Source organism: Cottoperca gobio, chromosome 1, assembly GCF_900634415.1.
Source record: "Cottoperca gobio chromosome 1, fCotGob3.1, whole genome shotgun sequence".
Lineage (NCBI taxonomy): Eukaryota > Metazoa > Chordata > Actinopteri > Perciformes > Bovichtidae > Cottoperca > Cottoperca gobio.
In genome coordinates, this window is record NC_041355.1 from 13,608,667 (window position 1) to 13,635,328 (window position 26,662).

A 26,662-nucleotide genomic window follows, 5' to 3' on the forward strand; every position below is an offset into this window, starting at 1 on the left:
ATTGTTTTTTACCCGGATTTTATATTCACTTAAATGTTGAACTGTAGTTTAGCGGTGCCAAATTAGCGTAACTACCTTCATTATAATTATGTTGTTTATTTTACAAGATTTACGCATAATTACATTAAAACAAGTTGCCCCACTAAAAAAATGAATAGATTAGTTCTTACTGAATATTTAGACCCAGTTTTAATTAATTAAAGTAATTGTTGCATATCTATTACTGAACTCACTGACGAAGCTAACGTTAGCTTGCTAATAAATCTACTGAACTCACTGACGAAGCTAACGTTAGCTTGCTAATAAATCTACTGAACTCACTGACGAAGCTAACGTTAGCTTGCTAATAAATCTACTAAACTCACTGACGAAGCTAACTTTAGCTTGCTAATAAATCTACTAAACTCACTGACGAAGCTAACTTTAGCTTACTAATAAATCTACTGAACTCACTGACGAAGCTAACGTTAGCTTGCTAATAAATCTACTAAACTCACTGACGAAGCTAACTTTAGTTTACTAATAAATCTACTGAACTCACTGACGAAGCTAACTTTAGCTTACTAATAAATCTACTAAACTCACTGACGAAGCTAACGTTAGCTTGCTAATAAATCTACTGAACTCACTGACGAAGCTAACGTTAGCTTGCTAATAAATCAAAGATTAAAAAACTTTTACTAAGTAAACAATGTGCTTGATTGGGACTATTTTCAGCAGTGGATTAATACACATTTAGTGACCTGTTAAGTGTTGGTGTGTGTTTCAGGCTCAGCACAACACATGTATTCACATTTCCTCTTGCTGTCTCTTTCTGATTAATGTATGGTGAGTTTTCATTCAATACTATTCAAGGAAGTCTGCTGTTGCATCAGACAGCTTTTAAAAATGTTGACCTCAAAGGTTATTTTGTAACCCAACCGTGTCAACATAGTGTGTCAACACTTTCTGAAGAAGTCATCCACCAACCTCTTCCTCTCGTATCGGCTTTATCTGTCTTCCCTAGATTAATCTGATGTTGTCTTTAGTTTGTGCACCACTGCAACATATCCATCCACAATTTGAACCAAAACGTTTTTTTAAGTAGAGCTGGACATATTAAGTGCTGCTGTGTGAGGAAGCCGTGTGGTGGTCGGCTCAGAGGTGTCACAGCTGAAGCACTTCCTCGTCACCGACCTGCAGAAAACATCAACGGCTCACAATCCAGGCTGACCTCAGATGTGACACACTGACTTCACATCGTCTTATAAGATTTTTATCTCAATTAAATTAGTGGTGTGAAGTTTGAGACGTTAAGAAGAACTGGTGGAATGCACAAATCTGGTGAGTGTTTCCATGTTTATTTATATATTTCTGCTAAAATAGAAGCTGCTACAGTTTTGATTTGTTAATGTTTTTCCTTTAAACATGATAATAATTCAAATAAAACTATTTTGGGCTGATGTAGATTTGTTCTTGATCCAAAAGGTATTGTTAGAAAATAGAAGGCTCAAACTCATAGTGTTGAAATATTTAATAATGAGTTAAATAAATTATTAATTAATTTTTATATTTATGCACCAACGAAACCAGAGCAAATTCCTTGTAGGTGAAAACCTACATGGCAAGAAAAATTATTCTGATTCTGATCTATGCTACAAATCAACTTTTTTTAAATATCAGATAATGACCTTGTTTTGTGATTCTCTCATGTGGCTATGTGGATGTTTCTATTAATTGTTTCATTTATTATATAGAGGGGAAAGTAAAAGATAAGTACAAATTGCCTGAAACAAGATCGTTTTTTAAATATAAAATCAGTCAGTTGTTATCTTATAGTGAATATCGCAATATTCATAAACACAATTGTTAACGAGCTATCACAAACGCGTTCAAAAGAAATATAAAGCACAAAGAGAACCCGTCAATTGTATTGTTACACACGCAAATTAAGGTGCAATTCCTGGTGAAAAGTAGTAAAGTAAGTTTTAAACTAGGTGAAGATAGAAAAGCTTCTCAATCTATTTCACTGTTCATTTAAATTATTTTAAACATGTCACAGTTTTTTGTTTTTTTAACACCTCGCTGTCCTCCACAGCTTCACCTTTGCTCGACCACAGTCATGAAATGTGTTGCAGTTAGCGATATATTTGCAATTCTGATATGACTGTTTGTGTCACATTGTCACAAACTAGGAGTGCAGTGAATTTAGGTCTAAATGTCAGTCTCAAACATATTTGGCTCGCTTTCACCTGCAGTGTGAATGTAGCTTAACTGAAGCTCCACACATGGGAGAAACATCTCGGCAGTAACAAGGCCTTCAGTGTCAAGTAATCTACTGCTGACGAAAGGTCATCTGACAGGCCAACCGGATTTTGTGAAGCAGAACATTTTAAAAACAAAAAAGAACAAAAATAATCTTTGACTAATCATCCTCAGTAACAGCTGGTAAACTGGCCAAGCGGGAACAATTATCAGACCAAAACACACAACCTCGTGTAGAGCACCTCTGCGCTAAAGAATCTGTGCAAGATCACAGTTCAACATCCAGTCTGGAGAGATAGAAAAAACGGGCAAAGCTGGCAGAGAAGAAAGCGGAAACAACAACTGAAACAAGAAGGCTAACTTCACTGTCACTTTATAAATGGCCTTTAATTTTCATGCAACGTAAACATTGGTGGCAGAAAAACACGAATGTTATATCATCTGTAACTAATCATGACATTATAATTTACATTCAGTCCTTTCTGATCCAATTTTTTCTCTAACAGATTATTAAGCAACAAGTTAAAGCAGTGTTTACACTGATTCAAGCAGGAAACAAGCCATTGAATGTACAGTTCTGCTGCCCTCTTTTGGACAATACAAAAAACATGTGTAACCCTCCATCATTTTAGTGTATTGTGTGGTACATAAGAACTACTGCTGCAGAGAGGTACTAATTTCATAATGTGTAATTATTACGATTTAGATAAGAAAAATATAAATTAGTTATCTGGTCTGTGTGACAACACAGGCTGTTCCAAACTGTACATTTGAATGTCATTACTAACACTGGCATTCAATTTATTGTTTGATTTCGAGTGTAGAGCAGTTCTTCCTCCCTATTGCGTGATGCCTCGTTCTTTCTTGGTGAAGCGAGGAGGGCTGCACCACCTTGGAAACAAGACGAGGTCCTGGGATACATCCCTGGAGTACTCCACATCAGTAACGCCAGAGAATAAAGCACTGCCCATCGCATTACTGCTGCAGCCTGCTGCAAGCCACTCTAATGGAAGTGACCTTCAGCCATTCAGTCCCAAATCTTATGGTGGGTGACAGAGCTATTTCATGTTTGTTTATTTGGATAGGCCTTTATCACGAGCATGTCGAGCGAGACAGAAATACACAAAACGCTTCCTAGATTACTTCATAGTGAGCAGCAGTGATGGTTTCAAAGCAGAAGACAGGACACAGAATAAATTGTTTTGTTTATTTGTTGTATGATAACTTCAGGGCGTCATTATTCTGATGATCTAATTTATGCTATTCAATTATTCAAAGTGTATCAATCCAAAGTTTCAGAAGGTTGTATCAATAGCAGCCAGTAAACGTACCTGTCTGTCTTTGTACTCAGACTGTAGATCTGCTGAGCCCTGCAGTCCTGTCAACTCCAATACTTTTAGTCCTGTGGAAAAAGTGGAGTCTCGCCCTCTCACACCAGCAGTATGGTCCAGACCTCATGTGAGCTCAGGGTATCCAGACAAACTGTCTGTGGGACTTGGAGAATTGAGCCAGCACCCTCACATCCTGAGGGAGACCAGGAGCAGCGACTACGTGAAGATCAGTGCTGCAAGACAAGAGTGTCCACTCTGTAGCAAAGTATGGAATCCTTCCATTACATTACATGATATTATAGACCATCAATAAGTCTGAAGACACAGAACTACTTTATCATTTATATTTGTTCTAAAGAAAAAGAAAGCTAAAAGATACAACTTGAGTTGAGCTAAATTAACATTATTGTCATTACAAGTTGAGCAGAACAACAGCTGAGTCCAAACTTTGTTAGAATACGGCAGTAGGCCTACAACACAATAAGCATTCAGCAACAAACAAGGTTTGAGGTCAAATTACAACGTCACACAGCTAACGCAACTTATAACAAGTTAACGTTGACTTTTCAGTTCACCCAGGACACAAACAGCTGTGTCCTGGTTGTGTTTGTTTGATCCATCCACCACCACCAGTTATGATGTTGCAAGTCACTTGCTCTGACGCCGAACGGCGTTGACAAAGCACCCATATTTGACTCACTGGGAGTGAAACCAGGTCTGCTTATCAACTCCATGTACAATTTGCCTTTAAAGTACAGATTGCACGCAACCTGTGCCATTTTGACGAGTGAGAGTGGGCTGACATATTAATAAAACCTTTATAAAAAAAGCATAATCAAATAATATGAATAGCCTATAAAACATATGGTAAAAAAACAAAACATATGCCAGACTAAAAACGCTTCAAACGCTGCAAAAATGACAAAGTAAACGATTTAATTAGTTAACACAACTAAAAGTCTACAAACATATTCATGATTCTGTGGATGTACTTAAGCACATGGGTGCTTTGAGCTAAATGCTAATGTCAACGTGCTAACATGCTGCTGATGCTAAATTGAGATAATGATTACAATATCCATCATTTTAGTTTAGCATGTTAGCATGCCCCTTGCTAATGCTAATTAGCACTAAACACAAAGTAGGCCTACAGCTGAGGCTGATGGATTAGTGGGATTTAGAGATTGTTTGTGGCAACTGCAAATGTTACTAACTTAATATGTATCATCATACTGATAAATTAAGTATCAGTGCTCCTGGAAATTTTAACATCAAATAATATGCTGCTGAAACACATAACTAGTTGAGCTACAGGAGTGGAAGTCTTTTTTTTTAACCAATATAAATATAATTCCCCATAAATGTGGACATGTGGTCTCAGCTTTGGAGGAAATGTATAGTAGGCCTAGGCTAATCAGGACCAAGGCTTTCTCTACACGTTTCCTGTAGCCAGCTATAGCAACCGGAAGTTAAAAGACAAAACCAGAAATGGGACAAACTGAAAAAATAGTCAGCATAAGTGTCAACATTTTTACATTTAACCTGGTTTCCCATTTATTTCTAGAGGGAGTTTCCCACCTTCCACTCTCCTGAAGTCTGAAATGTGTTAAAATTGGGTTCATCTTGTCTCTGCAGATATTTTCATGTCTTTCAAGTTTGAAGACTCACATATGCAAGAGTCATGGAAGCAGAGCACCAGCACACGGCAAGTCTAACAGGGCCGATAGTGAGCTGTCGCCATCCAGGGTCAAGGTCAGCAGCACTTTTATTTTTATAAATTATGTTACTATCTCACACTAAAATAATCAATTTCATGCACATATAGAGTACCACCTGTACATCCATGTAGCCACACTCCAGAATCCATAACTACAGTGTCTGCTGTTTTAGGAGAGGACGTTTGGCTGTACGGTGTGTGGAAAAGTGTTCAAGCGCTCCTCCACCCTCTCCACTCATCTGCTCATACATTCAGACACCCGGCCCTACCCCTGCCAGTACTGTGGCAAGAGGTTCCATCAGAAGTCTGACATGAAGAAACACACCTTCATACACACCGGTGGGTTTATGTTTTCCCCTTTGGCTGTTTTTCCTATGCTGAAATCATTCATAGGGAATTAGTAAACTGGACTGCAGCAGTTTCATTTTCCATACATCACTTGTGCTAATTGCTAATGCTTTCATTAGCCCGGGAACCACGTGTGTCTATAACTAACTATATCTTGACAACACATCACCACTCTAACTGCTGATGTGGGCTATAATAAACTAGCATTGCCTTCTTGCTTTTTATTATCTATTTGTAACTTCATAATTAGCAAACAAATATAAGTCTTGTCATTTAACGCTCAGTAAGAAAGTCAAACTATTCCTTTAATGTTTTAAGCAAAATATCCATTAGTTTGAGCCTCTCAAATGTCCTTATGTCATTGTACATTGAATATGTTTGGGTTTTGAAATGTTGGTTGGACAAAGCAATCCACTGATTTAAATATGTCAAATAACTTGTGCTGTGTTTGTGTGGCAGGCGAGAAGCCCCATGTGTGTCAGATATGTGGGAAGGGATTCAGCCAGAGCTCCAACCTCATCACCCACAGCCGTAAACACAGGGACGACCGGCCCTACCGCTGTCCTCGCTGCCTCTACGGCTTCCAGCACAAAGTAGACCTTCGGCAGCACCAAGAGCACCATTGCACCGACCGCTGACTCTTACACATCTTTAGCCTTTTTTTTTCATAACCAGCAGAAACATATTCAGGACAAAAAGCTACTGACTGTGTTGACTACTTGTTCCGAGCAGTACCAACTATTATTCTCATATTAAATACAGTGTTTTATATTAACAAAATATATTTATATGCAAGAAGGTTACTATTATTTGTGATTTATTGTAATTAACATGTCAAGACCAAACATAATAAACGTCATCATGTGAATTGTAACAAAATACTGAATGGCATTACTAAAGAGGATTCAGTTCATATCCCCACATGATTGTTTCCATATTCTCTGAAGATCTGTTATCATGCGATGGCAAAGCCATACGCTTGATAAAATGAACCAAGATTCCGGTGGCTTGGTCGAGGTGTTCCTCACTGTCCCATTCACCAACTTCTTTGTGTCCACCTCCATTTGGATTAACATCAACCTAAGGAATGGAAATAAATGAGATGAACACGGTTGTTATTGTATTGTAATGTGAGGCTCTACTGAGAGGATGCCAGTAAAACAGTAGAATGTATCACAACCTGCATCAGTCCCCAGGCGTTATATGCTCCTCTGCATCTCTTTTGAAGGCTCCCGCTTGAAATCCCGATAGGAGGATGTCTTGTTGAAGGAAATTTTCTTTCATCCAAGCCTTTATCTCCTTAAGGCAGGTGTTCAATGATGATAGTGATGATGATGATGATGATGATGATGATGATGATGATGATGATGATGAAGATGTCGACAGTGGGGCTGCATACTTTACTGTACATGACAGCTTTGTGATTATTTATACATCGTCAGATCAAATCGGCTCCTGTGTTTCTCTACTGCAGCGTTTACCTTTGTAGCTGAGGTTGTCCTGCTGAGCCGTTTTCTTTGAGGCACCAGAAGTTTCGACCTTCTTGATGTCGCCATAAACTGATAATGTTCAATTTATTAAAATAGATTAGTTTTCATCAACACATGTACAAAGCAAGAGGAGCTCAAGGGACTTCACTGTCACATATTTCAAAGCTGACAACGTGGAATGATTTCAAACTAAATATTTTGTAATTATATGTTATAATTTAGAAGGTTAGTATACAAATAGCACAGCAACATATATAATATATAACATCATGTCAGTCTTTCGTGTCTTAACCACAGAAACATGTCTGATTTGGAGTAAAGGTGTAAAAGCACCACAGACATAGTAAGTCTAGTCTTGGGTTAGGATATTACACAAATAAAGGATATAGTTTAAAAATATGGAAATAATTCACAATTAAGTGATAAGAAACACAAATATTCCAGTGCTTCCGCTTCAGGGGAGGGCCGGGTTATCGGTTTATATACCTATATATCACAATCACATCATTGAAAATTAAGTCCCATCAGCAGAAGAGATGAACAACACAAGCTCTTACCATTTCCCATCTTCTCCTCTGTTCGTCTACTTGAGACTACGAGTCTGTTCCTGCCTTCCTTCGTCAGGCCTGGATAGTTGACTGGGGGGAAAGGAAAGAAAAAAGAACCATGATTTAAAGGAAATAGCCCCAACTGTCTGTAACAGGCAAAGTGGGTTGAGTCTGAAAATGCAGTGTGATTAATAAATAATGTGTGTCAATATTAAATATAATGGCCAATAAATTCAGTTTATAAGAGAAACGTTCTCATCTTTCCCACAGGATGTGTCCGTATTATCTGCTGATCTGTTGTCATGTGGGGGCAGGGAATTTTTACTTTCTCTCTTCTGTACACAGATTTACTATTGTAGAAAAGTAGCTTTGACACAGAGGTGGCACTGCATGAATTCATTCATTCATTTCTCACCCATTGAAAGCAGTTTGCTACCATTAATGTGGTGCACAATCTGTATATATAAAATATATATATATATATATATATATATATATATATATATATATATATATATATATATACACATACATACATACATACATACATACATATATATATATATATATATACATACATACATACATACATATATATATATATATATATATATATATATATATATATATATATATATATATATATATATATATATATATATATATATATCACAAAAGACTGAGATTGGTGCATTGCAGTAATTGCAGTCAGCTTCTCCCTTTTAAGTATTGCTTTCTTGTTGATCATTCAGGAGGTTGTTACCGGAAGCCGAATTATCCTCAGAGGTCTCCTCCTCTCTAAAACAGACGGACCTGGTGATTAACACTGAATTAAGCAGGTTCAGGTTCAAAATCAGTGTTTCTCCGATGCTGCTCGGCTTGTTTCTCTTAAAATCCAGATGTCCGATAATTGAAATCTATATTAATAGAAACGCACATTATCTAAAAAGAGTATCGTAAAAATGTCCTTAAAACTGGATAAAAAAGTAAATGTATGAGAACCACAAAACTGACGCACGCGCAGAGGATTCAACCGTTACCTTGATTAAAATTACGGATTTGACTGTTTGAAATTTGTTGGAATAATTTCGGGATAATGTAAGTACATAACTGAACAAAGAGGTTGACAGTTCAAGTTGGAAATGTTACATATTATACGAGCTGCAAAAGTACGAATAAAAAGAATAAAATACAGAGAGTTTAGACTTGTGTTACAGGTTAAGTGATCTCAACAATAGAAAGCTGAAAGTGAAGTTGTATCAACAGTAAATTAACTCAAGCACCCACCTGTTTCGTCTTCTGGTGATCTCCTTGGAAGTGAGAGCTGTAACAGTCTGCTCGTATTGTTGTGCAAACGTGCAGGATATGGCTATTTATACTGGTTTGTTTACTTTCAGTTTAGCTATGACTTCCTCCTCCTCTTCTGGGTAACAGACCGGTAGGTTGTAAACCAGGCAAAGCAGTACATTTAACTTTCAGAAAGCGTGTTGCATGATATGTGCACAGTAATTCTAATGTAAGTCACTTTCAGTAGTAATGAGTATTTTTGAACCTGTGATTTATTTCTATTCCAGACCACGTGAAAAACACCTTAATCTTTCATTTTCATTGTCTGATGATGCACAAAAGTCCAACGTTGAGGAAAGCAGGAACTCGCTAAATGGATGTTTCCTTCCTGTTGAGAACAATAACGCCCAACTTCTGATGGCTTCTCTGTAAATGTCTTACTTGGTTACTTATCAGAGGAGGGGAGCTGTTGCAGAACATGTAATACCCTGAATATGTGCACAAATACAGACAATTCATGGCTTGAAGGACACTGAAAAACGTCTGGATGTTTTTTCATATTGCACTCATTACAGACATGGTTTTGTTTTGCATTATGTTTATTTAACTTAAGTTTTGATAAACATTACAATGTTTCACATATGATTTTAGGAGCTTGTGGACAGCTGCAGGTTTAAAAGTTTTTATTGCTTTTGTACCACTGAGCTCTGGCAACAACATCATTGGAGTAGTCTCCACCATATGTGTTTTCATCCACGTTATCATAGGAGTGAACACTTCCATCCCCCATGTTGTAGGCTGCTATCCCTCCTGTGGAGATAAACACAGATCAGAACGAAGCTAAGCACAGAAGAGAGTTGCTGCCTGTGTGAGTCGACTTATTCAGTAAAACAAACCTTTCAGCTGCTGCTCTGTGCTCCAGTTAGGAAATTTGTTGCGGATAAGATCGATAAAATTAACCAAGATTCCGGTGGCATGGCGCAGGTGTTCCTCACTGTCCCATTCACCAACTTTTTCGTGTCTACCTCCATTTGGATTAACATCAACCTAAGGAATGGAAATTAAATGAGATGAACACGGTTGTTATTGTATTGTAATGTGAGGCTCTACTGAGAGGATGCCAGTAAAACAGTAGAATGTTCACAACCTGCATCAGTCCCCAGGCGTTATACACTCTTCTGGCTGAGTCATAGTCTCCCCAGCCGTTATGTAATACATGTTTACTTCCAGCCCTGGTCTCTCTGGAGATGATAGCAGCAATGAGAGCTGGTTCAACTCCACATTGACTTCCCACTGACTTGATTTTAGACCTGTACTTTTCCATTCTGCCGGCATCAGTCTCTGCCAGGGCGTGAGATGCCCTCACACCTTTAGAGAAATCAAAACAGAGAACAAGAATATGGCTTCAGTGCAACAAAGGCTTCTATTTCCCTGTCAATCCATGGATAAAGAAACACTGGAGATACACACAGAGATGCTTAAATGAAGGCTACATGACTACTTTTTCTAAAATATTTGATCAAATCGGCTCCTGTGTTTCTCTACTGCAACGTTTACCTTTGTAGCTGAGGTTGTCCTGCTGAGCCGTTTTCTTTGAGGCACCAGAAGTTTCGACATTCATGATGTCGCCATAACCTGCTAATGTTCAATTTATTAAAATAGATTAGTTTTCAGTCAGCCGGGTTATCGGTTTATATACGTATACATCACAATCACATCATTGAAAATTAAGTCCCATCAGCAGAAGAGATGAACAACACAAGCTCTTACCATTTCCCATCTTCTCCTCTGTTCGTTTACTTGAGACTACGAGTCTGTTCCTGCCTTCCCTCGTCAGGCCTGGATAGTTGACTGGGGGGAAAGGAAAGAAAAAAGAATTGATTTAAAGGAAATAGCCCCAACTGTCTGTAACAGGCAAAGTGGGTTGAGTCTGAAAATGCAGTGTGATTAATAAATAATGTGTGTCAATATTAAATATAATGGCCAATAAATTCAGTTTATAAGAGAAACGTTCTCATCTTTCCCACAGGATGTGTCCGTATTATCTGCTGATCTGTTGTCATGTGGGGGCAGGGAATTTTTACTTTCTCTCTTCTGTACACAGATTTACTATTGTAGAAAAGTAGCTTTGACACAGAGGTGGCACTGCAGTGAATTCATTCATTCATTTCTCAGCCCATTGAAAGCAGTTTGCTACCATTAATGTGGTGCAAAATCTGTATATATATATAATATCACAAAAGACTGAGATTGGTGCATTGCAGTAATTGCAGTCAGCTTCTCCCTTTTAAGTATTGCTTTCTTGTTGATCATTCAGGAGGTTGTTACCGGAAGCCGAATTATCCTCAGAGGTCTCCTCCTCTCTAAAACAGACGGACCTGGTGATTAACACTGAATTAAGCAGGTTCAGGTTCAAAATCAGTGTTTCTCCGATGCTGCTCGGCTTGTTTCTCTTAAAATCCAGATGTCCGATAATTGAAATCTATATTAATAGAAACGCACATTATCTAAAAAGAGTATCGTAAAAATGTCCTTAAAACTGGATAAAAAAGTAAATGTATGAGAACCACAAAACTGACGCACGCGCAGAGGATTCAACCGTTACCTTGATTAAAATTACGGATTTGACTGTTTGAAATTTGTTGGAATAATTTCGGGATAATGTAAGTACATAACTGAACAAAGAGGTTGACAGTTCAAGTTGGAAATGTTACATATTATACGAGCTGCAAAAGTACGAATAAAAAGAATAAAATACAGAGAGTTTAGACTTGTGTTACAGGTTAAGTGATCTCAACAATAGAAAGCTGAAAGTGAAGTTGTATCAACAGTAAATTAACTCAAGCACCCACCTGTTTCGTCTTCTGGTGATCTCCTTGGAAGTGAGAGCTGTAACAGTCTGCTCGTATTGTTGTGCAAACGTGCAGGATATGGCTATTTATACTGGTTTGTTTACTTTCAGTTTAGCTATGACTTCCTCCTCCTCTTCTGGGTAACAGACCGGCAGGTTGTAAACCAGGCAAAGCAGTACATTTAACTTTCAGAAAGCGTGTTGCATGATATGTGCACAGTAATTCTAATGTAAATCACTTTCAGTAGTAATGAGTATTTTTGAACCTGTGATTTATTTCTATTCCAGACCACGTGAAAAACACCTTAATCTTTCATTTTCATTGTCTGATGATGCACAAAAGTCCAACGTTGAGGAAAGCAGGAACTCGCTAAATGGATGTTTCCTTCCTGTTGAGAACAATAACGCCCAACTTCTGATGGCTTCTCTGTAAATGTCTTACTTGGTTACTTATCAGAGGAGGGGAGCTGTTGCAGAACATGTAATACCCTGAATATGTGCACAAATACAGACAATTCATGGCTTGAAGGACACTGAAAAACGTCTGGATGTTTTTTCATATTGCACTCATTACAGACATGGTTTTGTTTTGCATTATGTTTATTTAACTTAAGTTTTGATAAACATTACAATGTTTCACATATGATTTTAGGAGCTTGTGGGCAGCTGCAGGTTTAAAAGTTTTTATTGCTTTTGTACCACTGAGCTCTGGCAACAACATCATTGGAGTAGTCTCCACCAGTTGTGTTTTCATCCACGTTATCATAGGAGTGAACATTTCCATCCCCCTGATTGTAGGCTGCTATCCCTCCTGTGGAGATAAACACAGATCAGAACGAAGCTAAGCACAGAAGAGAGTTGCTGCCTGTGTGAGTTGACTTATTCAGTAAAACAAACCTTTCAGCTGCTGCTCTCTGCTCCAGTTAGGAAATTTGTTGCGGATACGATCGATAAAATAAACCAAGATTCCGGTGGCTTGGCGCAGGTGTTCCTCACTGTCCCATTCACCAACTGCTTTGTGTCCACCTCCATTTGGATTAACATCAACCTAAGGAATGGAAATTAAATGAGATGAACACGGTTGTTATTGTATTGTAATGTGAGGCTCTACTGAGAGGATGCCAGTAAGCCAACAGTAGAATTTATTACAACCTGCATCAGTCCCCAGGCGTTATATGCTCCTCTGGCTGAGTCATAGTCTCCCCAGCCGTTATGTAATACATGTTCACTTCCAGCCCTGGTCTCTCTGGAGATGATAGCAGCAATGAGAGCTGGTTCAACTCCACATTGACTTCCCACTGACTTGATTTTAGACCTGTACTTTTCCATTCTGCCGGCATCAGTCTCTGCCAGGGCGTGAGATGCCCTCACACCTTTAGAGAAATCAAAACAGAGAACAAGAATATGGCTTCAGTGCAACAAAGGCTTCTATTTCCCTGTCAATCCATGGATGAAGAAACACTGGAGATACACACAGAGATGCTTAAATGAAGGCTACATGACTACTTTTTCTAAAATATTTGATCAAATCAGCTCCTGTGTTTCTTTCAGTGATTACCTGAGTATCCCAGCGTGTCTTGCTGAGCTGTTCTCCCAGAGGCACCAGTAGTTTTAACATCCTTTATGTTTGCATAACCTGAAAATTGTAAGATTAGTAGATCAGTTATCATCAACACACCCACAAATCAACATTAGCATAGGCTATAGTATGAGGACTTTAAGGGACTTTACAAACCAAAGCATATTTACAAACAAGAGCCACAGTGAAAGGCAGTCTTTGCACAGTGCTGGACAAAGTACTCAGAGAAGTACAAGTAGTAATAGCCTACCACAGTGTAGACGTAGGCCTACCCTGTTACAAGTAAAAGTCCTGCATTAAAAAAAGGTACCTAAGTAAAAGTGCAAAAGTATCTAAACGTACAATATGTCATGTTCTGCCACCAGGGGTATCTCAATCAAAACCATAACAAAAGACGTAGTCTGGTGACGTTGCAACCAGGGGCGTTTATTAGTGTTTGCACTTCTCCCGGTTAGTATTCCTACATTATTCCTCGTTCAGGAGGTTTTTAACGGGAGCTGAATTATCTGCGAAGGTCTCCTCTGACATGACAAACGGACCCGGTGATTAAAACCGTCAAAAACGCTGAATAAAGCAGTTTCTCGTTACAAATCTCTGTTTCTCCAACGCAGTTCGGTGGACAGAGGATGGCGGGGCTGCGAACTCACGGCTAACGTTTTCTCAGCTTGTTTCTCGGATAACTTAAGATCCAGATCCAAATTTTACCGGGAGCAGATTATCCGCACAGGTCGCACCCTCTCTTAAACATAAGAACACAGGAACACAAATCGGTAGAAACCTTAAATAAAAATAGGTCAAGTTGTTTTTTTATACATTTTAATGCGCAGGCTTAAATGTTAAATATTAGTCTATATATTTAACAGAAGTTATCAGATACAAGTAATGTAGTAAAAAAGTGCGATATCTGACAGTGAATTGTAGTGGAGTAGAAGTGAAAAGAAAATGGAAATAGCCTACTCAAATAAAGTACAGGTACATCAACCTTGTACTTAAGTAGCTAGTGTTTGAGTAAATGTACTGTGTTCCTGTCTACCACTGCCTATGTGTAGCACGTATGCTAAAATAGTTACAAAAGTACAGGTTACCAAAAAGTTAAAAGACAGGTGCGGTCTAACCGTGTGTTACGACAGTAGGCTACACGTCAGGTCAAAGCTGAAAGTTGTGTCAACAGTAAAGTAACACAAGCAGCACTCACCCATTTTTCTTCTTCAGATGGTCCCCTTGAAACTGGAAAGCGAGAGATGTACACAATGTCTCTTCTGTCCTCTCCTTTGTGCAAACATGCAGGATAGGACGCCTTTATACTCTGAATGTTTAATTTCAGTTTCGAATTGAATGCTATTCTAATTCCCGCCTGCAGAGGGCCTTTATGCAACAGGCGTCGGTGGTTTGCCAGTGAAGTAAGTGGAAACGATCAGGCGAAAGCATGTGATTTCAAAGAAACAGCCCTCCCTGACTGTAACTAGTGCAGGGCATTTATTTATTCCTCTCAGTTAATAGCTTACTGTGCAGGCTGTAAACCAGGCAAAGCAGTAAATGTAACATCCAGAAAGCATTTTGCATGATACAGTATGTGCAAAGTCCACTAGGATAAACCTTTTAATTTGAAAAATGTTGATATTTGCACATAAATCTCTTTCATTTTTATTCTTTCCTCAAAAAGAAATGAAAAACAGCCAGAAAGAGATTTAAAAAAGACTACAAAGATAGAAAAAATACAAAGAAACAAAAAGACTAAGAGACACAAAATGACCACCTCTAAGAGGGATTGGGGTCCCTTTACACGTCTGTGCTCAGGGCCTCATTGTCCCATAAACCATCCATGAGCATGAGGACCTGATCATCATCCAAAACAACTCACTTACTGCAAACAGATGTCGGTGATCCGCCACTCGTCTCCTTGGCTGGAAATACAAAAGACACAGTGTTGAATAGCACTGAAACAATTCCTTGAAAGATATTATTATGAGCATTATTTGATAATAAGCAATAAGGGTGTGAAGGCAGGCAGGTCAAATAACACATTTAAAGCTCAAAGTGAAACTGAAAATAGTTGGTGGAGTGATGAGGTTAAGATAAGAAAGTGATTTAGTTGAAACTAATTGTGTTATCAGTTCAGTTTTTGCTTTTGTTTGTTGCTTGGACTTTGAACTGGATTTATCACAATCACAACGCTGACGCACGCACAAAGAGGATACAACCGTTACCTTGATAATGTAAGTACCCTCTACACTGCAGACTTCACCCACAACACAGCAAAGTGTCACCTGCAGAAGTTCTCTGACGACTCTGCTGTTGTCGGCCTCATCTCTAATGGGGACGACAAGGAGTACAGAGAGCTGACACAGGACTTTGCCCTCTGGTGCCAGAGAAAGCACCTCCTGCTCAACGCAGGGAAGACCAGAGAGCAGGTGGTGGACTTCAGGAGGCGCCATCATTCCCCCCCCCAACACCAGTGAACGTCCTGGGAACGGACATTGAGATTGTAAAATCTTACAAGTACCTGGGCGTTCACCTGAACAATAAACTGGACTGGTCAGATAACTCAGCTGCTCTGTTTGAGAAGGGACAGAGCAGCTTTATCTGCCTTTTGGCCTGTCTTTTGGAGTGCACGGGGCACTCCTTAAGACCTTCTGTGACTCTGTAGTGGCATCTGCTATTTTTTATGGAGTGGTCTGCTGGGGCATCTCGGCTGCTGACAGGAAGAGACTGAACAGACTGGTTAAGAAGGCCAGCTCTGTCCTGGGGAGCCCTCTGGACACTGTGGAGGTGGTGGGAGACAGGAGAATGACGGCCAAGCTGTCCTCTCTTTTGGACATGTCCCACCCCCTCCAGGACACTTTGTCCACACTGTGCAGCTCCTTCAGCGAGAGGCTGCTTCACCCGGCTGATTTCTGATTCTGATACATAACTCAACAAAATAAATAACATAGGTCTAGTTGTTGTTATACATTTTAATGTGTAAATGTTGTGGCAGGCTGTAAACCAGGCAAAGCAGTACATTTAACTTTCAGAAAGCGTGTTGCATGATATGTGCACATTTCCACTTGGAAACTCCCTTTGACTTGATGAATGTTGAGATTTTCACACAAGTCTCCCTGATATGTTGCAGACGAGGTACTGAAATCTGCTGAGGCAATATTCATTCTTTTACCCTGAACATTGGGCGGCAGTGGCTCAGGAGGAAGAGAGGTCATCCACCAGTCGGAAGGGCGGTGGTTCGATCCCCAGCCCCTGCAGTCAGCATGTCGAAGTGTCCTTGGGCAAGATACTGAACCCCAAATTGCTTGTGTGAGTGTGTGAATGGTTATCACTACTGATGAGCTGATGTGCACCTTGTATGGTAACCTCTGACTCTGTGTGGGTGGATTGGTGAATGCTGACATTGTAAAGTGCTTTAAGTGATCATAAAAGCAGTCAATTTACCATTTACATTATTCAGAGTGATTCTAATGTAAGTCACTTTCAGTAGTAATGACTATTTTTGAACCTGTGATTTATTTCTATTCCAGACCACGTGAAAAACACCATAATCTTTCATTTTCATTGTCTGATGATGCACAAAAGTCAAAGGTTGAGGAAAGCAGGAACTCGCTAAATGGATGTTTCCTTCTTGTCGAGAACAATAACGCCCAACTTCTGATGGCTTCTCTGTAAATGTCTTACTTGGTTACTTATCAGAGGAGGGGAGCTGTTGGATGCAGAACATGCAATAACCTGAATATGTGCACAAATACCGGCAATTCATGGCTTGAAGGACACTGAAAAACGTCTGGATGCAACAAGCTGACCCTTCCACGGACAGCATCACACTATACACATTATAGCTTTAATTACATACGATTACACACAAACAAATCCCTTCAGTGTTTTGTAAAGCATTTATTTACTGTTCAGATAGCTTACAAGTACAGAATAAAATGATTTCTAAACGTATTCAAAAACTACAATGATATGCTTAATGAATGTTATCAGGCTGTGATGAAGCACTAAATCCCTCACTGACAATTTTCTTAGCCTTTCTGTTCAGTAAGGTAGACAGTTTTTCAGTTCTTTATTTCATTTATGGTTCTAATTTCAATTGACCAAGACAAGGTATCATCTGTTGCATGTGAAACAAGTGTAAACATTAATAGACAAGCTGTCAGGAAAGCCATAACCTGTGTAGGAGCCAATTAATAGGTTAAAATACTGAAGGATGTATTGGTAGTTTTGAGGGTGCAGTATTTGTGTTAACATGTTGCAGAATGTACTGAGGCCTTGTGATGTTTAAGATGAGATTTAAATAATGCATATTTTTCTAAACTCTGTTCTGGAGTGCCGACCTGATTGGCCAGTTTGAACTGAGAAGACGGGCTCTATGGCTATATGTGTGTGTGGTTTTTCCTTTGTTAGGGGGGGTGGGAGAAAGAGCAACACCAGTAACAGATAGGACAGAGAAAGAAAGATGTTGTTTTTTTGGATGGCTGGAAAATAAAAATCCTTATTTTCCAAGTGAACCTCTCTGCCAAAGTAATGTTTTCTTTTTGTCACGTTTGACGCTACCCTGCACCTCACCTTGCAACACAGGCATTGATTATTATTTATACAACAGTTATGGAGGCTTCTGATGAGTTATACTTGTTGGAAAATATTTAGCTTAAGTTTTGATAAACATTACAATGTTTCATATATGATTTTTAGGAGCTTGTGGACAGCTGCAGGTTTTTAAAGTTGTTACTGCGTTTATACCACTGAGCTCTGGCAACAACATCATTGCAGTAGTCTCCACCAGTTGTGTTTTCATAGGATTGAACATCTCCATTCTTGGCTGTGGAGATAAACACAGATGAGAACAAAGCTAAACACAGAAGAGAGTTGTTGCTTGTGTGAGTCGACTGATTCAGTAAAACAAACCTTTTGTACCACTGAGCTCTGGCAACAACATCATTGGAGTAGTCTCCACCAGTTGTGTTTTCATCCACGTCATCATAGGAGTGAACATTTCCATCCCCCATGTTGTAGGCTGCTATCCCTCCTGTGGAGATAAACACAGATCAGAACGAAGCTAAGCACAGAAGAGAGTTGCTGCCTGTGTGAGTCGACTGATTCAGTAAAACAAACCTTTCAGCTGCTGCTCTGTGCTCCAGTTAGGAAATTTGTTGCGGATACGCTTGATAAAATGAACCAAGATTCCGGTGGCTTGGTCGAGGTGTTCCTCACTGTCCCATTCACCAACTTCTTCGTGTCCACCTCCTTTTGGATTAACATCAACCTAAGGAATGGAAATAAATGAGATGAACACGGTTCCTATTGTATTGTAATGTGAGGCTCTACTGAGAGGATGCCAGTAAAACAGTAGAATGTATCACAACCTGCATCAGTCCCCAGGCGTTATACGCTCTTCTGCCTGAGTCATAGTCTCCCCAGCCATCCTTTAGTGTGGCTCCAGCCCTGGACTCTCTGGAGATGATGGCAGAAATGAGAGCTGGATCGATTTCATGTTTTTTTGCCACTCTGTTGATATCATCGATGTACTCTTTCATTCTGTCTGCATCAGTCTTTGCCATGGTGTGAGATGCCCGCTCACCTTTAGAGAAATCAAACCAAGAACAAGGATTTGGCTTCAGTGCAACAAACTGTCTATGCATCCATCTTACTGTCAATGTAGTTACACTGTAGATATACTTTACTGTACATGACAGCTTTGTGATTATTTATACATCGTCAGATCAAATCGGCTCCTGTGTTTCTCTACTGCAGCGTTTACCTTTGTAGCTGAGGTTGTCCTGCTGAGCCGTTTTCTTTGAGGCACCAGAAGTTTCGACCTTCTTGATGTCGCCATAAACTGATAATGTTCAATTTATTAAAATAGATTAGTTTTCATCAACACATGTACAAAGCAAGAGGAGCTCAAGGGACTTCACTGTCACATATTTCAAAGCTGACAACGTGGAATGATTTCAAACTAAATATTTTGTAATTATATGTTATAATTTAGAAGGTTAGTATACAAATAGCACAGCAACATATATAATATATAACATCATGTCAGTCTTTCGTGTCTTAACCACAGAAACATGTCTGATTTGGAGTAAAGGTGTAAAAGCACCACAGACATAGTAAGTCTAGTCTTGGGTTAGGATATTACACAAATAGAGGATATAGTTTAAAAATATGGAAATAATTCACAATTAAGTGATAAGAAACACAAATGTTCCAGTGCTTCCGCTTCAGGGGAGGGCCGGGTTATCGGTTTATATACCTATATATCACAATCACATCATTGAAAATTAAGTCCCATCAGCAGAAGAGATGAACAACACAAGCTCTTACCATTTCCCATCTTCTCCTCTGTTCGTCTACTTGAGACTACGAGTCTGTTCCTGCCTTCCTTCGTCAGGCCTGGATAGTTGACTGGGGGGAAAGGAAAGAAAAAAGAACCATGATTTAAAGGAAATAGCCCCAACTGTCTGTAACAAATTCAGTTTATAAGAGAAACGTTCTCATCTTTCCCACAGGATGTGTCCGTATTATCTGCTGATCTGTTGTCATGTGGGGGCAGGGAATTTTTACTTTCTCTCTTCTGTACACAGATTTACTATTGTAGAAAAGTAGCTTTGACACAGAGGTGGCACTGCATGAATTCATTCATTCATTTCTCACCCATTGAAAGCAGTTTGCTACCATTAATGTGGTGCACAATCTGTATATATATATATATATATATATATATATATATATATATATATATATATATATATATATATATATATATATATATATATATATATATATATATACATACATACATACATACATATATATATATATATATATATATATATATATATATATATATATATATATATATATATATATATAATATCACAAAAGACTGAGTTTGGTGCATTGCAGTAATTGCAGTCAGCTTCTCCCTTTTAAGTATTGCTTTCTTGTTGATCATTCAGGAGGTTGTTACCGGAAGCCGAATTATCCTCAGAGGTCTCCTCCTCTCTAAAACAGACGGACCTGGTGATTAACACTGAATTAAGCAGGTTCAGGTTCAAAATCAGTGTTTCTCCGATGCTGCTCGGCTTGTTTCTCTTAAAATCCAGATGTCCGATAATTAATTAATTAATTAATAATCTATATTAATAGAAACGCACATTATCTAAAAAGAGTATCTTAAAAATGTCCTTAAAACTGGATAAAAAAGTAAATGTATGAGAACCACAAAACTGACGCACGTGCAGAGGATTCAACCGTTACCTTGATTAAAATTACGGATTTGACTGTTTGAAATTTGTTGGAATAATTTCGGGATAATGTAAGTACATAACTGAACAAAGAGGTTGACAGTTCAAGTTGGAAATGTTACATATTATACGAGCTGCAAAAGTACGAATAAAAAGAATAAAATACAGAGAGTTTAGACTTGTGTTACAGGTTAAGTGATCTCAACAATAGAAAGCTGAAAGTGAAGTTGTATCAACAGTAAATTAACTCAAGCACCCACCTGTTTCGTCTTCTGGTGATCTCCTTGGAAGTGAGAGCTGTAACAGTCTGCTCGTATTGTTGTGCAAACGTGCAGGATATGGCTATTTATACTGGTTTGTTTACTTTCAGTTTAGCTATGACTTCCTTCCTCCTCTTCTGGGTAACAGACCGGTAGGTTGTAAACCAGGCAAAGCAGTACATTTAACTTTCAGAAAGCGTGTTGCATGATATGTGCACATTTCCACATGGAAACTCCTTTTGACTTGAGGAATGTTGAGATTTTCACATAAATCTCTTTCATTTTTATTCTTTGCTAAAAAAGAAATTAAAAACGGTCAGAAAGAGATTACAAAGACACAAAAAGACCAACAGGCGTCGGTGGTTTGCCAGTGAAGTAAGTGGAAACGATCAGGCGAAAGCATGTGATTTCAAAGAAACAGCCCTCCCTGACTGTAACTAGTGCAGGGCATTTATTTATTCCTCTCAGTTAATAGCTTACTGTGCAGGCTGTAAACCAGGCAAAGCAGTAAATGTAACATCCAGAAAGCATTTTGCATGATACAGTATGTGCAAAGTCCACTAGGATAAACCTTTTAATTTGAAAAATGTTGATATTTGCACATAAATCTCTTTCATTTTTATTCTTTCCTCAAAAAGAAATGAAAAACAGCCAGAAAGAGATTTTAAAAAGACTACAAAGATACAAAAAATACAAATAAACAAAAAGACTAAGAGATACAAAATGACCACCTCTAAGAGGATTGGGGTCCCTTTACACGTCTGTGCTCAGGGCCTCATTGTCCAAAAGGTCAGGGGCCCCCTGGACCAGAGCCTCCATTTAAAGTGACTTTTAATATTTTTTGTTGGAAGTTAACTAAACGACTAGGAGACGAAAAATATTACCACAAAGAAGAAGGAAAAATAGAGATGCACAAAGGGCGGAAAGAGATCGAAAAAACTACAAAGTGACAAAAAATTACTGCAAATAGATGCAAAACAACTCAAAGATACATAAAACGGCTATAAAAAAAAAAAACACAGCAAAGAGATTCAAAAAGACTACAAAGAGACAAAAACTACAAAGAGACAAAAGATGAACAATAAAAAGATTGAAAATGACCACCTCCAAGGTCCTTTTACACGTCTGTGCTCAGGGCCTCATTGTCCCATAAACCATCCATGAGCATGAGGACCTGATCATCATCCAAAACAACTCACTTACTGCTAACAGATGTCGGTGATCCGCCACTCGTCTCCTTGGCTGGAAATACAAAAGACACAGTGTTGAATAGCACTGAAACAATTCCTTGAAAGATATTATTATGAGCATTATTTGATAATAAGCAATAAGGGTGTGAAGGCAGGCAGGTCAAATAACACATTTAAAGCTCAAAGTGAAACTGATAATAGATAAGAAAGTGATTTAGTTGAAACTAATTGTGTTATCAGTTCAGTTTTTGCTTTTGTTTTGTTGCTTGGACTTTGAACTGGATTTATCACAATCACAACGCTGACGCACGCACAAAGAGGATACAACCGTTACCTTGATAATGTAAGTACCCTCTACACTGCAGACTTCACCCACAACACAGCAAAGTGTCACCTGCAGAAGTTACATTTAACTTTCAGAAAGCGTGTTGCATGATATGTGCACATTTCCACTTGGAAACTCCCTTTGACTTGATGAATGTTGAGATTTTCACACAAGTCTCCCTGACATGTTGCAGACGAGGTACTGAAATCTGCTGAGGCAATATTCATTCTTTTACCCTGAACATTATTCACAGTAATTCTAATGTAAGTCACTTTCAGTATTTATGGCATTTCACTAGTGAACATGTGAATATTTCAACTTCAGACCAAATAAAAAGCACCTTAATCTTTAATTTTCATGTTTTGATGATGCACTGAGCATAACAGGCACTCGCTGAAAGGGTTCTTTCCTTCCTGAGTTACTCATCACTGCAGATCAGATCAGTGATGTGCATCCAGTACGTGTAAACAGATATACTGCATTAATTCCAGTCTTTCGACAACACTTGAAAAAGCAACATTTCCAACAAGCAGTTGACAGGAAGATTATTTTCTGCTGTTGTACACTGAATGAAAAAAAAAGAAGGGATACGTAACAATGTGGTGTGTGACTAAAGACACAAAAATAAAAGGGAATGTACATATTCTATCACACTGTGTGTTTGTTCTTTCTGATTATGAAGAACATTTGCTCAGTCACAAAGTATCATCCTTCCTTTCCCAGCATCTGTCCACCTGAGTCCTGCTGGTGAAAATTGAAAAAGCATTCAGCTCAGACTTGATCTTAATTGGATATAGTTAGTTTTATAAGAATAAATCAATTTATCCTTAAAAAATAAGGAGTCATCTTGTGTGTTGTCAGCCTGTGTGGAATAACTTAAAACTTTGATTTCTGACCAAATACCTAATTAATTAATGAACAAATCCCAGTGTGTTGTAAAGCATTTATTAACTGTTTGCACACGTGTACAGATCCTTCACAGCCAAGTTTAAAACGGTTTGCAAATATATTCAAAACCCAACGGATTATATTTATTTATCTATTTATACAACAGTTATGGAGGCTTCCTCAGTTATACTTGTTACATCAAAATACATCAATAAGATTGAACTCATTACAGACATGGTTTTGCTTTGCATTATGTTTATTTAGCTTAAGTTTTGGGACACATTACAATGTTTCATATATGATTTTTAAGAGTTTGTGGACAGCCTCTGGTTTTAAAAGCCACCGTCACTTTTGTACCACTGAGCTCTGGCAACAACATCATTGGAGTAGTCTCCACCTGAGGTGTTGGCATCCACCTCTTCATAGCAGTGGATGTTCCCATCCCCTGCATGGTAGGCCGCTATCCCTCCTGCGGAGACAAATACAAATGAGAACAAAGCAAAACAAAGTGTGAAGGCAGTTTGTCATAAAGGCAAAACAAACCTTTCAGCTGCTGCTCCTTGCTCCAGTCAGGATATTTGTGCTTTATTTGTAATATGAAATAAAGCAGGATGTCGGTTGCTTGGCAGAGGTGTTCCTCGCTGTCCCATGCACCTTTTGGGATGTGTCCACCTCCTTTTGGATTGACATCAATCTATGTAAATATTAGTTAATAAAGTTCTGATAAACCAGCCGTATTGTAACATGAGACACTACTAAGAGGGAGTTATAAAAGCAGTTTTATTACCTGCATCAGCCCATAGGTGTTAAATGTTTTTCTATTTTCGTCATAGCACCCCCTGCCTCCCGTCAGTGTCTTTCCTGCCCTGCATGATCTGGAGATCATGGCAGCAATGAGAGCTGGATCAAGTCCTTTCTGACGAGCCACGTTTTTGATGATGGATTTGTAGTTGTTCATTTCTATCAGATCAGTGTGTGCCATGGCGTACGACGCCTTAAGACCTTTAGAAAGTGACCACGGAGAGAACAGGAATATGGCCTCAGTCTTGTCAATCTATTGACACAGTTATACGATTGATATGTAGATATACATTTATGTAACTATGGCTGTGCGGATCAGTGTTTACCTGAGTATGTCAGCTTGTCCTGCCGAGCTGTTTGCATTGAAGCACCAGTAGTTTCCACAATCATGATGTTGCCATGATCTACAAACGTTTATTAGATTATTTTTCATCAGGACAAATGCACATCAACATGAGCACATAGCATGAGCATGGATGGATTATTGAATGGGCCTATGGGGCACAGACCCAAGGGCCCAAAAGGTCAGGGGCCCCCTGGACCAGAGCCTCCATTTAAAGTGACTTTTAATATTTTTTGTTGGAAGTCAACTAAACGACTAGGAGACGAAAAATATTACCACAAAGAAGAAGGAAAAATAGAGATGCACAAAGGGCGGAAAGAGATCGAAAAAACTACAAAGTGACAAAAAATGACTGCAAATAGATGCAAAACAACTCAAAGATACATAAAACGGCTATAAAAAAAAAAAAAAACACAGCAAAGAGATTCAAAAAGACTACAAAGAGACAAAAACTACAAAGAGACAAAAGATGAACAATAAAAAGATTGAAAATGACCACCTCCAAGGTCCTTTTACACGTCTGTGCTCAGGGCCTCATTGTCCCATAAACCATCCATGAGCATGAGGACCTGATCATCATCCAAAACAACTCACTTACTGCTAACAGATGTCGGTGATCCGCCACTCGTCTCCTTGGCTGGAAATACAAAAGACACAGTGTTGAATAGCACTGAAACAATTCCTTGAAAGATATTATTATGAGCATTATTTGATAATAAGCAATAAGGGTGTGAAGGCAGGCAGGTCAAATAACACATTTAAAGCTCAAAGTGAAACTGAAAATAGTTGGTGGAGTGATGAGGTTAAGATAAGGAAGTGCTTTAGTTGAAACTAATTGTGTTAACAGTTCAGTTTTAGTAAAACATTTTAGTGAAACATCTTCTGTGGCTCTGAAACACTTGTTGTTATTAACAGAAACCCTGTGTTACACAGTGTAATGAAAGATGCTAACAAAGGAGGTTGCATGCAAATGGTACAGAAAGCAGTTTTTACCAATCTGAAATTAAAACTACCAGTAAACCATTTAGATTCAGAGAGGTTTAGAGACTTACTACAGCGCTGGGGTACATGAACGTTGTTTAACTGTTTTTCAAAAAAAACAAAAACTTGAAAAAGAATAATAATAAAAGTGATTAACCACAGTGCAAAACCAACAAGTTATAAACTCACCGAGGCGCTCTCTTTGTTCGTTGCAGCCAATCTGCTCCAACACCTCCAGAGTCACGTCCTTAGCCCCTTTCCTCTGTGTAGGTACAAACCAGAACATCTACCACTCCTAAGACGATCTTTGCCTTCCAGGGCTCCGCGTCTGACCCGCGGCTCCTCTCTGCGGTCCAGGATCTCGGCGCAGAACTGCTTTAGCTGCTCACCACTCAAGTCTTCCAACGTGTCTTTCAAAGCGCGTATAACGGTCTTGGGAGGCATCGCTGCTTCTCACTGCGAGCACAGAAACACACGCTGCTGTGAGCTCAGTGTGCAGATATAGTCTGAGTGTATCCTGTTGTGGGTTAGGGCTGTACTCCTGACCACTGACGTCCAATCAAACTGTCCCTAGTCAGCAGGTGAACTAAATAAATAAAAACTGGATTTCCTTTCGGACTCCAAACCATGTTACATTTTCTGCGATTTTAAGAAATGTCCACATTTTATATATTAATTGTGGTTTAATTAGTTTCGGCGTTTTACATCTTGTGACCATGTCAGGGGTCCTGTGTCAAAATGTAATCCCAAGAGCTTTATTGTTGAAGTTTATTTTGTCTCTCATGGAGCATAACACTTGTTTAATCAAATTATCGCACAGGCATTAAAATAGGCATTGTAGGACTACTGGTTGGCTTCTGTGATTGGCAGAAGTAGCTACTCCTCTTTTACTTATGTAAAAGTAGCCAAGTAAAAGAAAACAGAAGTATAAGCATCAAAATATACTTAAAGTACCAGAAGTAAAAGTGCTCAGAATGTAGAATTATTGCATTAATGTGTAAACATCACTAATGTTGCAGCTTTAATTACTTTATATACTGCCAGGTGTCTAACCTATACTAATACATGAAGCAATATTTGCTTTCAGAACGTACTGGAGTAGAAAGTAGCATAAAAAGTCCCTCAAAATTGTACTTAAGTACAGTACTTGAGGAACAACACAGCCGCAGGTTAATCAGATCCCGTCACACATTCAACTGTTCAATTCTGTAACGTGCACTTTCATACATTAAAGTTTGTAT

General features: G+C 38.7%; 4 protein-coding genes, 1 long non-coding RNA gene and 1 pseudogene across 7 annotated transcripts; 1 reads left to right on the top strand and 5 right to left on the bottom strand.

Moving 5' to 3' along the window:
• The first annotated feature begins 188 nt into the window (after positions 1-188).
• Positions 189-6,519, top strand: LOC115008709 (zinc finger protein Gfi-1b-like). 3 transcript variants are annotated; one of them, XM_029432481.1, is made up of 6 exons: positions 189-1,323; positions 3,064-3,289; positions 3,596-3,840; positions 5,211-5,327; positions 5,466-5,631; positions 6,100-6,519. In XM_029432481.1, exons 2-6 carry the CDS (start codon positions 3,094-3,096, stop codon positions 6,276-6,278), a joined length of 903 nt encoding a protein of 300 aa, XP_029288341.1. In that variant the 5' UTR covers positions 189-1,323; positions 3,064-3,093; the 3' UTR covers positions 6,279-6,519. The 3 variants fall into 3 exon arrangements, with proteins under 3 accessions (XP_029288341.1, XP_029288334.1, XP_029288325.1); XM_029432474.1 differs by having other exon boundaries at positions 190-1,323; positions 3,069-3,289; XM_029432465.1 differs by lacking the exon at positions 189-1,323 and having other exon boundaries at positions 1,757-3,289.
• A 303-nt stretch (positions 6,520-6,822) lies between these two features.
• Positions 6,823-9,097, bottom strand: LOC115008748 (uncharacterized). The gene is made up of 3 exons (XR_003832333.1): positions 8,966-9,097; positions 7,688-7,768; positions 6,823-7,199 (listed from the first exon to the last, which is right to left on the bottom strand). It is a non-coding gene; the product is annotated as an uncharacterized LOC115008748 (long non-coding RNA).
• Positions 9,098-9,219: 122 nt separating this feature from the next.
• Positions 9,220-11,964, bottom strand: LOC115008731 (lysozyme g-like). The gene is made up of 6 exons (XM_029432508.1): positions 11,818-11,964; positions 10,736-10,816; positions 10,523-10,603; positions 10,113-10,333; positions 9,862-10,012; positions 9,220-9,775 (listed from the first exon to the last, which is right to left on the bottom strand). Exons 2-6 carry the CDS (start codon positions 10,743-10,745, stop codon positions 9,639-9,641), a joined length of 600 nt encoding a protein of 199 aa, XP_029288368.1. The 5' UTR covers positions 10,746-10,816; positions 11,818-11,964; the 3' UTR covers positions 9,220-9,638.
• Positions 11,965-12,339: 375 nt separating this feature from the next.
• LOC115008741 (lysozyme g-like) lies at positions 12,340-14,741 on the bottom strand. The gene is made up of 5 exons (XM_029432518.1): positions 14,591-14,741; positions 13,375-13,452; positions 12,969-13,189; positions 12,714-12,864; positions 12,340-12,627 (listed from the first exon to the last, which is right to left on the bottom strand). Exons 1-5 carry the CDS (start codon positions 14,592-14,594, stop codon positions 12,491-12,493), a joined length of 591 nt encoding a protein of 196 aa, XP_029288378.1. The 5' UTR covers positions 14,595-14,741; the 3' UTR covers positions 12,340-12,490.
• Positions 14,742-17,257: 2,516 nt separating this feature from the next.
• On the bottom strand, positions 17,258-20,971 carry LOC115008723 (lysozyme g-like). The gene is made up of 7 exons (XM_029432495.1): positions 20,894-20,971; positions 19,711-19,791; positions 19,145-19,222; positions 18,750-18,964; positions 18,499-18,649; positions 18,292-18,412; positions 17,258-18,205 (listed from the first exon to the last, which is right to left on the bottom strand). Exons 2-7 carry the CDS (start codon positions 19,718-19,720, stop codon positions 18,178-18,180), a joined length of 603 nt encoding a protein of 200 aa, XP_029288355.1. The 5' UTR covers positions 19,721-19,791; positions 20,894-20,971; the 3' UTR covers positions 17,258-18,177.
• Positions 20,972-23,337: 2,366 nt separating this feature from the next.
• On the bottom strand, positions 23,338-25,926 carry LOC115015317 (lysozyme g-like; annotated as a pseudogene).
• Positions 25,927-26,662: the final 736 nt, after the last annotated feature.

What these genes read in the sequence shown, in the direction of transcription:
- LOC115008731 (XM_029432508.1), bottom strand. An exon ending in ACGCCTGGGGACTGATGCAG is followed by an intron (nt 10,013 to 10,112) that starts GTTGTGAACATT and finishes TCCATTCCTTAG; the next exon opens with GTTGATGTTAATCCAAATGG. An exon ending in CACAGAGCAGCAGCTGAAAG is followed by an intron (nt 9,776 to 9,861) that starts GTTTGTTTTACT and finishes TTATCTCCACAG; the next exon opens with GAGGGATAGCAGCCTACAAC.
- LOC115008723 (XM_029432495.1), bottom strand. An exon ending in GGACAACCTCAGCTACAAAG is followed by an intron (nt 18,965 to 19,144) that starts GTAAACGCTGCA and finishes ATTTCTCTAAAG; the next exon opens with GTGAGCGGGCATCTCACACC. An exon ending in ACGCCTGGGGACTGATGCAG is followed by an intron (nt 18,650 to 18,749) that starts GTTGTGATACAT and finishes TCCATTCCTTAG; the next exon opens with GTTGATGTTAATCCAAAAGG.
- LOC115008741 (XM_029432518.1), bottom strand. An exon ending in ACGCCTGGGGACTGATGCAG is followed by an intron (nt 12,865 to 12,968) that starts GTTGTAATAAAT and finishes TCCATTCCTTAG; the next exon opens with GTTGATGTTAATCCAAATGG. An exon ending in CAGAGAGCAGCAGCTGAAAG is followed by an intron (nt 12,628 to 12,713) that starts GTTTGTTTTACT and finishes TTATCTCCACAG; the next exon opens with GAGGGATAGCAGCCTACAAT.
- LOC115008709 (XM_029432465.1), top strand. Translation starts at nt 3,019, where the DNA reads ATGTCATTACTAACACTGGCATTCAATTTATTGTTTGATTTCGAGTGT. An exon ending in ATTCAGTCCCAAATCTTATG is followed by an intron (nt 3,290 to 3,595) that starts GTGGGTGACAGA and finishes CTTTGTACTCAG; the next exon opens with ACTGTAGATCTGCTGAGCCC. An exon ending in AGTGTCCACTCTGTAGCAAA is followed by an intron (nt 3,841 to 5,210) that starts GTATGGAATCCT and finishes TTGTCTCTGCAG; the next exon opens with ATATTTTCATGTCTTTCAAG.